The 14,193-nt window shown below is 45.4% G+C and overlaps 1 protein-coding gene across 7 annotated transcripts in view; it reads left to right on the forward strand.

Annotated features, from left to right (window-relative positions):
- Positions 1-14,193, forward strand: part of CHKA (choline kinase alpha) — a 67,593-nt gene that overhangs the window by 40,027 nt on the left and 13,373 nt on the right. For all 7 annotated transcript variants that reach the window (XR_004270256.1, XM_032282620.1, XM_032282621.1 and 4 more), the window contains 4 exons: positions 7,739-7,852; positions 11,682-11,815; positions 12,233-12,337; positions 13,274-13,332. Coding sequence is in view for 6 of the 7 variants with exons in the window: in XM_032282620.1 (XP_032138511.1) it covers positions 7,739-7,852; positions 11,682-11,815; positions 12,233-12,337; positions 13,274-13,332 (412 nt within the window). In the remaining variant the exon portion in view is untranslated. The remainder of the gene's footprint in view (positions 1-7,738; positions 7,853-11,681; positions 11,816-12,232; positions 12,338-13,273; positions 13,333-14,193) is intronic.

Raw genomic sequence — 14,193 nt, forward strand, 5'->3', positions numbered from 1 at the left:
TGCATTTTTAGTAGAGATAGAGTTTCTGCCATTTTAGGATGGTCTCAATCTCTTGACCTCGTGATCTGCCTGTCTCAACCTTCCAAGGTGCTGGGAATACAGGCGTGAGCCACCACACCTGGCCCACTTTCTTTCTTTCTTTTTTTTTTTTTTTTTGAGACAGAGTTTCACTCTGTTGCCCAGGCTGGAATGCAATGGCGTGCTCCCAGCTCACCACAACTTCTGCCTCCTTGGTTCAAGCAATTCTCCTGCCTCAGCCTCCCAAGTAGCTGAGATTGCAGGTGCGCACCACCATGCTCAGCTAATTGTTGTATTTTTAAGAAGAGATGGGGTTTCACCATGTTGGTCAGGCTGGTCTCGAACCCCTGACCTCGTGATCCGCCCACCTCAGCCTCCCAAAGTGCTGGGATTACAGGTGTGAGCCATCGCACCTGGCTGCCCAGTCCACTTTCTTTCTTTTTGAGACAGAGTTTTGCTCTGTTGCCCAGGCCGGAATGCAGTGGCGCTGTCTTGGCTCACTGCAACCTCTACCTCCCAGGTTTGAACAATTCTTGTGCCTCAGCCTCCTGAGTAGCTGGGCCTACAGCTGTGTGCCACCACACCCAGCTAATTTTTGTACTTTTAGTAGAGACAGAGTTTCGCCATGTTGGCCAGGCCGGTCTTGAACTCCTGACCTCTGGTGATTCGTTAACCTCTGGCTCCCAAAGTGTTGGGATTCCAGGTACGAGCCACTGCACCCTGCCCTTTTGCACTTTCTATGGTTGTAAATTTTCAGAATTATATGATTGTCTGCTTTCATGAGACGCTGAACTCAAAGCAGGCGCTTTCTGCTTTCTGCTTCCTGTTTCCTGCTGTCCCACTGCAACTATAGCAGTGGGTACAGAGCAGGACACAGTGAAGAATTGCTGAAGGCTGGTGGTGGCTACTTCCAGTGGATGTCCCTTGCCTGCCAGTACACACCTCCATTTCTCCCATCAGGCTCAGATGCCCTCACTCAGGTGACCCTTCAGCCATAGCAACACCACTTCTTCCTCCTCAGGAGCTACCGAGAAACAGCAGAGATTTGAGTTAAAAGATCGGAGTTGGTTGTCAGAGTGGAGGAATTGTTTTTGTCTTTTTACTTGAGCCCTTTTAAGTTGCCAGTGTTGGTCTGCAGACCCTGCTCTTCTGAACGTTTCCTCCATTAACTGGCCTTCTCCAAGCCTTGCTGTCCCGGAGACTCCCTGCCCTGCAGGCTTCTCCAGAGGAGGAGGTTTCCTCATTCACTTCCCAAGTACCTCAGGGCCACTAGTAGGGTTGGTGTCTTCTTGCTCCTTCCTCATTCCTGCTCGCCATGTCTCTTGTGTTGAAAACCCAGTTTTTTGAGGCTCACACCAGTGGCTGTAGCCCTCCTGATGGCTGTCATCCCTTGGCGAAGCTTCCATTCCATGGCTTAGCCTCTGAGCCTGTTTTGGTTACTGCTGTTATTCTCTGGGCTCTGTATCTTCCTCATCCACTAACAACCTTTTCCTTCAATTCCTCTTCCATCATCCACTCATGGATGTGCCCCAGACTTTAGTGCCAGAAATTGTACCTCTCTGACTTGCCAGTTTCAACAACTTGTCTGCTGACCTCCTAGTTCACTTTGGCAACATGGCTCCGTGGCCATGGCTCCGTGACTGCCACCAAGACCTCTGATCCAGACAGTACCAACTCCTGGCTTTCCTTCAGCCCTCCATCCCACATTCACCTTGCCCAACTGAAGAACCACACTCTGCCATCATGAGCCTTGCCTTCCACACATTCTCAGCTTCCTGTCTCCACTGGCCTTCTGCTGGACTAAAACCCCACCCTTGCCAAACCCGGCCAACCACTTGCCTTCTTTGTGCTGCAGCCAAGCAGCTGAACATTGTTAGAGGAAAAGTCCATCATTGGCAGGGCTTCATCTTAAGTTATGGGGCTAAGTCTCTGGTGGGCACACACCACTGCTGGGGAGCCTGCTGAGTTTCTCTAGGCTTGACGTCCTGAGTCAAGAGGTCTGTTTCAGGCCTTCTTTTCTCTTCAAACCTCTCTGTTCCTGCACTGAGCAGGCAGTATCACCTCGCTCCCCAGCCGCTGCTTCTCTCCTCTGTCTGCCCTGTAAACCCTCTGCGTCCGTACCCGTGTCTTCCACTGACCGTGAAGGGCTGCCCTGGCTGCACATTGAGCTCACCACTTGTCTTTTGGGTCTGACTTTTTGACTTGTCCCTTCATCCCTTGTGCCTTCCTCTCCTCTTTTTCGTTGGCTGTTTCTTCTCAGCTGCTCTGCCATCCAGGTGAACCCCAGTTACCCCACAAATCGTGAGAAATAATAAACTGGTCACTTGCCTCGTGATCTCCTTGGCCCCACCCCGTCCCTGCTTCCTTTCCCACAAGATTTCTGGCAGCGGTATCTCCTGCCTCTGCTTTCTCATTTCCCCATCTCCTTTTTTGGAAGACAGGTTTGAAAGCATGGAAAAGTATAAAGAGCAATATAGTAAACACCTTTGTTCTCACTGTGCAGAATTAGTCACTTATTTTGTCATATTGCTTGATTTCAGTCATTTTTATATGAATTTATTTTTAACTTTTATTTCATACCAATTTTAGACTTACAAAAAAAATTGCAAGAATAGTACAGAGACTTCCCATGCACCCCTCACCCACCTTTCATAATGTGAAATCTCACGTAACCACAGTGCAGTGGTCAAAACCAGGACATTTACATTGGTGCAATGATAATAATAACTAAACACCTATAATCCCAGCACTTTGGGAGGCCGAGGTGGGCAGAGCACTTGAGGTCAGGAGTTTGAGACCAGCCTGACCAATAGGGTGAAACCCTGTCTTTACTAAAAATACAAAAACTAGCCTGGCTTGGTAGCGAATGCCTATAGTCAGCTACTTGGGAGCATGAGGCAGGAGAATTGCATGAACCCAGGAGGTGGAGGCTGTAGTGAGCCGAGATCTCACCACTGCACTCCAGCCTGGGCGACTGGCAACAGAGTGCAGCTCCATCTCAAAAATAATAGTAACTGAACTATGACCTGAATTGAATTTCAGAAGTTTTCCCACACATGCTTTCTTTCATTCTGTCTAAAGATTTAGCTAGATCTCAACATTGCATTGGCTATTTTTTAGTCATTTTCAACCTGTTACAATTCTTTTGTTATTTATAATCTTTATGCTTATGAAGATTATTAGTATGTTATTTTGGAGAATGTCTCCTCAATTTCAGTTTGTCTAGTGTTTTCTCACAATTGAGGTTATGCATTTTTGGCTGAAATATCATAGAAATCCTGTTATGTCTTCTCAAGAGGTTCATAACATTGATGCTCTTCTTCCTGGGTGTTTTTTGTTTTTTTTTTTTTGAGATGGAGTTTTGCACTTGTTGCCCAGGCAGCCTCTGCCTGCTGAGTTCATGCGATTCTCCTCCCTCAGCTTTCCAAGTAGCTGGGATTACAGGCATGTGCCACCACGCCCAGCTAATTATTTTTTTTAGTAGAGACGGGATTTCTCCACGTTGGTGAGGCTAGTCTCAAACTCCTGATCAGGTGATCTGCCTGCCTTGGCCTCCCAAAGTGCTGGTATTACAGGTGTGAGCCACCATGCCCGGCCTCTTCCTGAGTTTTAAATAAATGAAACTTCATAGATAAAGTGAAAAGTCAGTTTAAACCCCTTGTTTCCATTTCCAACCAGTTCTCTCTCCCGCTTCTGTTCACTCTTTACCTGCTCCAATCTGACACCTGTTTTCTCACTCTGAAACTGTTCTTGTTTTTGTCACCAACAGCTTCCGTATTGCCAAATCTGATGGCCACTCAGCAGCACTGTTAGGGAATGCCACTCTCCTTCCTGGCAGTGGCACCTGCCTCACCTCACCTCCTGGCCCCTCTTCTTGCTGCCTGAACTTAAACCAGTTTTTCAAGCTGTAGTTTGTGAACCTCTAGTGGGGCATGAAATGTTAGCACGTTGATTGCTTTTTAAAATGAAATAGAGTAGAAAATATTAGTAAGTGTTGCCCAGTTGTGAGAGTGAGAATTGCTGTGGATAATGTTTGTTTTGGGGGTATATGTGAGGTACCCTGTAGAAAGCTTTTTTACTGTGGCGACAGTTAGTTTGAAAGCCACTGCTGTCAGTGTTGGGCGTTCTAAGGCCTATGCTGGTTCCACCTCTTCTGTCCTCGGGATCGAACCCAGTTTGTGAGCTGTAAATGTCATCAACATGTTGAGGACTTCCGAATTTGTATCTTTGGCCCAGTCCTTTCTGTAAGCCCCAGCCCACCTGGCAATCTCACACTGTTCTCTTCTTTTTCCTCCATTGCCCTGTTACGGTGAGACAGGTTTCTCAGTTCCTTGAAGGCGTCATTTGTTCCTCCCTCAGGGCCTTGTGCTCCCTCCTGTGGGGCTGCCGTGGCTCCTCACACCTCAGGTCTCAGGTCAGTTCAGTGTGGCCTCCTTAGAAATAACCACCCTGGCACACCAGTCACGCTTGTTACCTTCATGGGGTGAGCCCAGTCCATAGCTGCATGTACTTGCTGTCTTTTCTCTCTCTCTCTCTCTCTCTCTCTCTCTCTCTCTCTCTCTCTCTCTCACTCTCTTCATCCCTCCCTCTCTGTCATGTAACCCCCATTGTGGGCAGAGGTCTTATGTGTCTTGTTCTTTGTTGGTTCCCTGGTGCTTAGCACAGTGCCAGGACATAGTAGACATTCAGTAAGTATGTTTTGGGCAAATGTGTGAATGAGTCTTTATTTCTCAAGCCCAAGTAAATTGTATCAAGTTGAGATATGGATCTTCTCCTCTGAAAAGGTAGGACCAGCTTTCCCTCCACTGTCACTGGCTGTTGCTAAACCAGTGCGTGGTACAGGAGAAAACCCAGCCATGTCTGTCCAATCCCACCTTCTATCATGCTCACTTTCAGCAGCAATCAGAAAGGTATCTGAAGACTTAGTGATGACAAGAAGATTACTAGTAGTTGGTGCACTCATTCTAGGATTCCCTGCTGTCCTTAACCTGTCGTTTTTCTTTTTTTTTGAGACGGAGTTTCACTCATGTTACCCAGGCTGGAGTGCGATGGCGCGATTTCGGCTCACCGCAATCTCCACCTCCTGGGTTCAGGCAATTCTGCCTCAGCCTCCTGAGTAGCTGGGATTACAGGCACGCACCACCATGCCCAGCTAATTTTTTGTATTTTTAGTAGAGACGGGGTTTCACCATGTTGACCAGGATGGTCTCGATCTCTTGACCTCATGATCCACCCGCCTCGGCCTCCCAAAGTGCTGGGATTACAGGCTTGAGCCACCGCGCCCGGCACCTGTTGTTTTTCTTGCTTGTGCCTTGGTGTTCCCTTTTTCTTCCTCTCCAGATTCTTCTCTCCATACACCATCTCCCCCCTTCTTCCTACTGTGAATAAATACTGAACTACAGTATTGCGTAAGAATAAAGGTGTTTTTGTTTACAATGTTTAGGGCAATGCTAAAGAGAATTGGAAAGTTTTTATGTCTCTTTCCCTCTTTTCTATGCCCTTTCTGGGAATATTGACTCAGCTGTGGAGAGGATTCTGGCTTGTGCTGATGACATGTGTTGACAGTGCCACATGTAAATAAAGTCACCTCCGAGAATCCTTTGTTCCAAGTGGGTGTGATGTGCAAAATGCTGAACTTATGAGTCCAGCACCCCTTTGTCCTGCCATGCCCAGCCCCTGTTTACTTTTGTGTTTGACGCTGCACGAGGGTGGTAGGGCACCACAGTCTCCAGAGCAGCAGGGCTGTGCTGCCCCCTGGGGAGCAAGGGAGCATAATGTCTAAGCAGAGACTTGGAGGAGGCTTTGCAGACCCTTGCATAAATGCCCCAGAGAGTTTCTCTGATGTTGGGCTTGGAGTAAGATGGGGCCTGCACCTCTGGACTCTACTATAGGATTAAGTAAGTGGTTGGAAACCTTTTGACTACTAAATAGAGATACTAGATATTTGCTGTCATTTTCTAAGGTTTTAAGAAATAAAACCTGTCTGATATCAAATCCCACCCTAAAATTCATTAGCTTGATAGCTTGATGTTATCTGTCTATTGTCATATATACACAAAACCACAACTTAGGAAAGATTGAGCCTCACAAGATAATGGTAAGGCCGTTGCAGACGATAATTATGGGGGATTACCGACAAATCCATTTGCCCCCACAAAACTTAAAACTGACCGAAATACATTTTACTTTAATGTGGTCTGATATCCTTTGAAAGCAGCTTTTCTTTTTTGTTTTCTGCTTAGTAACTCTAGTACTGTATCACTTCCTAATAAGATTGTCTCGATTTCTCCGTTTTTGGTAATGTGAATGTATTAGAGAATATTTCTCTGGGATCATGTTCCTCCACAGCACATTTCTTCACAGGGGGTGAATTAGAATCATCTGAAAGCTTTTTCAAAACAGCCCTGCTGGTGCCTCTTTTTCAGTACTTGGGGGAGGACTAGGAATCTCTTTGCAAAAGCTCTTTTTATTTGTATTTTTTTTGAGATGGAGTCTCACTCTGTCACCCAGGCTGGAGGGCAGTGGTGTGATCTCAGCTCACTGCAACCTCTGCCTCCTGGGTTCAAGCGATTCTTCTGCCTCAGCCTCCCAATTAGCTGAGACTACAGGTGCATGCCACCATGCCTGGCTAATTTTTGTGTTTTTACTAGAGACGGGGTTTTACTATATTGGCCAGGCTGGTCTTGGAACTCCTGACCTCGTGATCCACCTACCTTGGCTTCCCAAAGTGCTGGGATTACAGGCGTGAGCCACTGTGCCTGGCTTTTTTTTTTTTTTTTAAAGAGACTTTGGTGGTGGGGGGGCATCTCACTATGTTTCCCAGGCTGGTCTCTAATTCCTGGCCTCAAGTGATCCTCCTACCCCAGCCTCCCAAAGTGTTGGGATTACAGGCTGAGCCACCGCCTGGCCTGTAAAAGTTCTTTAGGAGATTCAGGTGCACCTCTGGGTACGAATGACTCTTTCACTCCAACTGATGGAAACCCTTATGCTATTTAAGGGGGAAAGGCCAAGGAATGAATTTGCTTTGAGACCAAAGCATGGATTTTGAAGGCAAAATGATGACAGATCTTACGGTAATTATTAGGACAAAGATAGAACAGACAGCATCATGAGATTTTAGCAAGATAACAAACATTAAGTAACAGGAAAAGGCCAGGTGTGCCATCTGAAAATAGAAACCTGAGATGCTCCGTGATCAGCTGCCCTTTGGACCAGAAAGCCATAGACCCTGAACCTAAATCAGTATTTTCAAGCTTGTTGGACCCATGGTCCAATTTATAGACAGAAGGTCCTTTGGATCCTTTGCTGTAACTAGGTGCACTCAACCAAAAACAAATCAACCCTCACCAGAATGGGTGGTATTGCGGCCTTTGGTGAGATGCCAAGGGTGAGACTCCTATATAGGTTGTGAAATAAATAGAAGCAATAAAAGCACTGATGGATATTTTTCTATTTTTGGAACTAGTGACCTAAATTCAACTCAGATTTTAAATCTTATCAGTATAGTTTAGTGCTTGCAAGCATGAATCCTGCAAATGACAAGATCTGTGACTTTGGAACCTCTGTTTCTTCATATTTAAAATGGGGACGCTGATAACAGTAGTGTCCATGTGAAAGAATACTCATGAGGATTAGATGAAACGCTCCTGTGGGAGTGCTTCTTATGCCTGGTGCATGGCAGACACTCAGTAAACACCTGATTTGTTGCCATCTGTTTTAGGGGGCCGAGACCATGGTTCTGGAGAGCGTTATGTTTGCCATTCTCGCAGAGCGGTCACTCGGGCCAAAACTCTATGGCATCTTTCCCCAAGGCCGACTGGAACAGTTCATCCCGGTAAGGTTTGTTCATAAATGCTCAGTTGACATATGCCACAGACAGAAGATGGCTTCTTTGTCTCATTGCTGCAAGAACCTGTAATGCTGTGTTTTTACTGTTAACCTGACCTATGTCATTAAACTATGTATCAGAGAAAAGCTCTCTTTCATGAGAAAAGCAACATTTATTTTGTACTTATAACAGAACCTCTTTCTTCCCTGTAAAGTTGTATTCATCTAAATTTGAAATATGTATGGAACGTACCATTTCATCATCCCCTGAGGCTGTGTACCCTGAAACTTTGCCCTTTTCACCTTGTTCCTCTCAACTTCTGTAGTCCTGCTTTATAGAACTTGCTGCTAGGACACCTTGGCCCTGACCATACCTTGCGCTGTCTCTGGCTATAGCCCTGTGGGGCCATGCCTGTTCGGAATCCCATTGCCCTTCCTTGGTTTGTTTTGTGCATTCCCACTGAGTGTCCCTACCTCCCATCTTCCTGTCTCATATGCTGGTCAAATTCCTAGATTTCAAGGCCTTGCTTCAAGACCTTACAGTCTTACTTCCAAGCACTCAGGATTATTTTCCCTTACTTACTGTCCCAAGGCAGTTTTAATGTTGCTGTAACATTTTCCAGTGTAACCATGTCTTAGGGTTACATGTGCATATCTAAAGCACAGTTCCTGTCCTTCTGCCCACCCATCCCTAACTCCATGCCCAGCACAGTGCTTCATGACCAAGTGTTTTCATGAACTCTAAGTGTTGAAGTGTGGCTCTGAGCCCTGGCAATGCTTGTTTGGTTGGCAATGCTGGTCTTTATCAGCCTGCACTCCCTTCCTAGATAGTTAAAATATTCCCTGTTTTAACTGAGCATGAGCTCCTTGAGGACTAGAGACATAAGCCGCTAGCTTTGCCTGCCCTGATGCATGAGATGTCTTGTCCATGAGAGGCCTGGGCACGTCCAAGGATGTCCTGTACAACTGTGCAGACAGAGCCTAGCACTAGGATGCCTGGCAGAGGGGTGCTTTGCTGTGTATGGCTGGGGACCAGGGGCAGGGGTTTCTTTTGTCTAATCCCACAGCCCAGAAACAGGGAGGCTAGTTGTGCTTTGTCTCCCCAGAAGAGGTATCCTCTTCTAGTTGACAGTGGCGTGGTCCATCTGTGCTAACATCGTGCTAGGTCCCAGTGCTGAGGGTGTGTTTAGATGAGCGGATGGTGCCTTTACTGTGCCAGCTTTTACCTTTAGTCTGCTCCCTGGCACCTGGCTGTTTTTATTTCTGATTTTCTCCGTAAAGACAGTAAAATCTGTCAGGCATGAGAAATAAAAGAGATAATAAGTTTTTGAAAGAATTTTGCAAATAATAAAACTTCATATGGTTGTAAGTGGCAATATAGTTGAATCTTAAAAACATAATGCTGAATGATAAAACCAAACTGCAGGAGACTGTAAGTAGTATCATACCACTTTATAAAACCTGACACATTTTTAAAATTGTTTAAGAAGATATGCACATGTAGTAAAAGTTCTCTTTTTGGAAAAGGTAAGGGAATTGTGTTAACACAATTCAGAATAATGAAAATATCTTGGGGACAAAAGAGCAGCCATCAAGACACATAGATCGTAGTATCTGTGGAATTGATTTTGTTCTAGTTCTTAAGTTCTATCTGTGCTCTTTTGTATATATTGTTTATTGATATTAAATTTTTTTTTGAGATGGGAGTCTCATTCTCTTGCCCAGGCTGGAGTGCAGTGGCATAATCATAGCTCACTGCAGCCTCGAACTTGCGGATTCAAGTGATCTTTCTGCCTTAACCTTTCAGGTAGCTAGAACCCCAGGTGCATACCAGCACACCCAGCTTATTTAAGAAATTTTTTTTGTAGAGATGGGTCTTGCTGTGTTACCCAGGCTGGTCTTGAACTCCTGGCCTCAAGCTCTTCTCCTGCCTCAGCCTCCTACATCACCAGGATTACAGGTGTGAGCTACTGCACCCACCCATAGTGAAGATTTTTTAAAAATTCTATTGTATACTAGATTTGAACCATATGACACTGCCAATCCTTGACTGTTTTTGACCCACAAGCATGGCAGTTTCATTTGATTCAATCTAATACTGTATGTTATTTCTAGGTTTACTTTTTTTTTTCTTTAAGACAGGGTCTTGCTCTGTTGCCCAAGCTGAAGTATAGTGGCCTGATCTCAGCTCACTGCAGCCTCATCCTTCCAGGTTCAAGCGATCCTCTCACCTCAGCCTCTCAAGTAGCTGGGACTACAGGCATGTGCCACCACATTTGACTAATTTTAATATTTGTAGAGACGGGGTCTCCCTATGTTGCCCAGACTGGTCTCAAACTCCTGGGCTCAAGCAGTCCTCCCTCCTTGGCCTCCCAAAGTGCTGGGATTACAGGCATGAACCATCATGCCCAGATTCCAGCTTAGGTTTACTCTTGACAACTGCTTGGGATCAGGTGATTCAGTTTCATTATTCCTGTAGCCATCTTTCAAAGGGCATGTGAGAATAGTAGGGCCACTAGGGATGGTAGGTAGTCTGTTTCTCTTTCTCTTTGTGCCCAGGGAGGAATTTGGAATACTGAGATTTGTTCACCTTTGAGCATGTTAGCTCCAGATTTTTCTAGTTGCCAATTATTGGCAGTTTTGAAAGCTGAGTGAGCTGCCTTAATAAGTCCCACGTGTCCTGCTGCTGGAAGTGGAGTCCCTGTCCTTATTGCAGCATGGTAATTCGTTTACAATGCTGCGGAGACAGTGCTTTCTGGAGGGAGTTGAATAGAACATTGAGCCCAATGCTTCCAGTGAGCTCTTAGCTCTCAGTAGCAGATATCTGCCACTTGCTGAGCCACACCCTGGGCTGGGTGCTATCCCAGAGATCTTACCCGCATTCTCTCCCCCAGCTCTCCTGGCAACTCTGTACGAGACTTCATGTCCTGATGCCCACTTGATAGGACACATAGAGGTATGAGGTAACTTGGACGGCCATGTAGCTTTGAAACGAGAATTAAAGCCACAATTTCAAATGGTGTTTCCCTAAGTTGGGAGCATTCGCTCTTTACCCTGTGCTGTACTGCTTTGCATTTTCACAAAAATCTCTCTCTCGGTTTCTGCAGGGTGGCAGGTTACATAAGGAAACTCTAGAGGTCTCAGTTGTTGTGAGCTCCCAAGAGCCTCCTGTAAAAGGGCAGCCAAACAAGCATGGCCCCGGGCTGATTTAGGGGAAGTACGGGACGCAGAGGCCAGGAGGAAGGCAGTCTTCCTAGAGTCTGTTTTTTTGCCTGGCTTTGCCCTTGATACCTGCTCTGTGCCAGACCAGCTGCTGACACCATCACTGGTAGCAGCTAGAGATGGCCCCCCTGTGCCTGTGACACATCTCCCAGTTAGGACCTGTTCTGGACCCGACATCTCACCTGTAACACATCAGAGTAGAATGTCGCAGCTGATGGAGGAGCTAGGAGCTGGGCCATGTGATAAACTGCTGAAGACATGGACTTCAGCACTGGGTAGTGAATAGACATTCCGTGTGGCTTTAGAGGGCAGAATAATAGATGATAGGGTAGTTTTTAGTTCAATAAAATTTAAGAAAGGACTTCTCATAGTTAAAAGGGGTTCAGAATGAAATAGGTCTTTGGAGGTGGCCTGTTCCTCACTGTAGAAGTGCCGTAGCAATTGCTGGGTCACTGTCTCTGGGGACACAGTGTCCATTCTTAAGGGAATTTGGGGCATTGGGTGAGATTTAAACGCACTACAAAAACTGGCTTCTCGTTCCTAAGACTGTGTGATCTCACACTTTGTAGGTTATTTGGGTAAATGTCAGTTTCTAACTCCCTTTTCTATTTCAGAGCCGGCGATTAGATACTGAAGAATTAAGTTTGCCAGATATATCTGCAGAAATTGCTGAGAAAATGGCTACGTTTCATGGTATGAAAATGCCATTCAATAAGGAACCAAAATGGCTTTTTGGCACAATGGAAAAGTAAGTGGTCAAATCACTTGTCCTAACTTAGTTTTACAGTGGTGGCTCCCAGGAGTACCAGAAGTGAGCATTTGTTTGCCACAGTAGTTAGAGGTCTTCCTACTTCACTGAGATGCAGAGTGTCAGCTGATGATACTTGTCTCACAGATAAGTCTTCCTGCATGTAAAAGTCAATTCCTAAACCAGGAAAGAAGACTTATGCAAAAATGCTATTGAATGGGTGAAGAGGCAGAAAGTCGCCTTGCTAGAATGCCATGAGTCCCTAAGACTGCCCCTCTTCCCCTCAGTCATGGCAGTCAGAGGGGCATTGTGACTGCGCTAGGATTGAATGTTTAACCAAGGCCCCAAGAACAAGCCTTGGTGAATTATCAGTGATTCTTTGTTCTGGGTTTTTTGTTGTTGTTTATTTTTTAATAGATATCTAAATGAAGTGCTGAGAATTAAATTTACTGGGGAATCCAGAATTCAAAAGCTCCACAAATTCCTCAATTACAATCTGCCTTTGGAACTGGAAAACCTGAGGTGAGTTTTCCTTCTGTTTCCTGACTTTAAATATTCTTAGTTACTAAAACTGTTGTCAGTAAACATTGATTAAGCTTGCCTTATGTCCGGCATTTTACATTGGTTTTACAGGATGAATTTAAACGATGAGTTTTGTCATCTGGAATTATAGTTCTCTGTGAATGCCCACATGTGGCCTTAATCAGTCTGTGCAGGTTCCATAGAGAAGGAAAATGTTGAAGGAGTGAGTGGCTTAGTGGCCAGGGCAGTAGAGTATCTAGCAGGTGGATTTTCTCTGGTGGGGAGAAGGGAGTAAGGGCAGGCTAGGGAGTTTGAGGAAGATCCCTTCGTCTTAAACTTCAGCCTGGCCTTGGCTTTTGCGGGAAACAGTAAGAATCTCGATGCTGATCTCTGAGGCAGGGCCATCATTATTCTCAGAGTGATGCCAGGTGCAGGCCACTCACATCTGTACACTAACGATTATTTATACCTTAATTACTCAGGTATGTGAGTGTCTCCTCTGCTAGGCATGATGATTTGCTGCTAAGGGAAAACAAGTAAACAAACAGAATAATGTCAAATTGTGTTAAATGCTGTGACAGAAACAGATCCAAGTAAGCCCTTAGTCTGCATAGGGGACCTGCTTTGGGTTACTGTTAAAAGAAAGGCTAAGGGGGTGCTGTACAAGCCAAGACCAGCAGAGAAAGGGGCTCCAGGAGGGAGCAGCACATACAAAGGGCCTGCAAGGGAAGAGCTGAGGGCCTGTGGGAGTTTCAGATGTGACCTGCTGTGGAGCCGTTGCCACATAATGACACAGTTGTCAGAATTCACATCACAGATCCTACTCTGGAACTACTGCTTTGGAGCACAAATTGGGTGCTGGCCATGTAGAAAGAGCAGGTCTATGTGCATCTTACTGAGACGCTTGATGAGTAACAGTGAAACCTTCCTTTTCAGATCATTGCTTGAATCTACTCCATCTCCAGTTGTATTTTGTCATAATGACTGTCAAGAAGGTAAGAATTTGCTGTTTTGTTACAGACTAGGTTTGTGTATATAATTAGAAAATAACTGTAATGCCAGTGTATCTGAAAAATGCCATACTAGCATCAGGAGTGTATTAGTTACATTAAGTTATGATACAACCAGACAATGAGGTTTTGTATTATTTTTAAAAAGTATGAGCCTAGGCACAGTGTCTCATGTCTGTAATATCAGCATTTTGAGAGGCAAAGGTGGGAGGATTGCTTGAGCCCAGGAAGTCTAGACCAGCCTGGGCAACATAGCGAGACCCCATCTCTATACAAAATAAAAAAATTAGCCAGGGATAGTGGTGCGCACCTGTAGTCCCAGCTACTTGGGAAGCTGAGACAGGAATTTGGCTTGAGCCTAGGAGTTCAAGGCTGTAGTATGCTATGATCGCACCACTGCACTGTAGCCTAGGTGTCAGAGCAAGGCCCTGTCTCAAAAAAAAAAAAAAAAAATCTGAGAAAACATTCACTAAACTTGGGAATTGGGATAAAGGACCTAAACTTTCCAAGTCACATACTATCTTTTCAGTGTTTAACTCCTTACAGTAAACATACATTTTTTTTTTTAACTTGAAAAAGAATGAAAGAGCAAGATCCACTGTCTACCCCAGTCAGTCCCAGGCCCTTCCTTTCTGCACCACACAGCATAGTGGTACTTATTGCAACAGTTGTAATCCCAACACCTTCTCTCCTAATATCAGTGCGCTTTGCTATTAATTACTCAGGCTTCTCTGCTTTGAAAACATGACAGTGGGCCGGGCGTGGTGGCTCATGCCTGTAATCCCAGCACTTTGGGAGGCCGAGGTGGGCCCATCACGAGGTCAAGAGATCAAGATCCTCCTGGCC

This window comes from Sapajus apella, unplaced genomic scaffold (genome assembly GCF_009761245.1).
Source record: "Sapajus apella isolate SASKATOON/1434 unplaced genomic scaffold, GSC_monkey_1.0 scaffold14, whole genome shotgun sequence".
Taxonomy (NCBI): domain Eukaryota; kingdom Metazoa; phylum Chordata; class Mammalia; order Primates; family Cebidae; genus Sapajus; species Sapajus apella.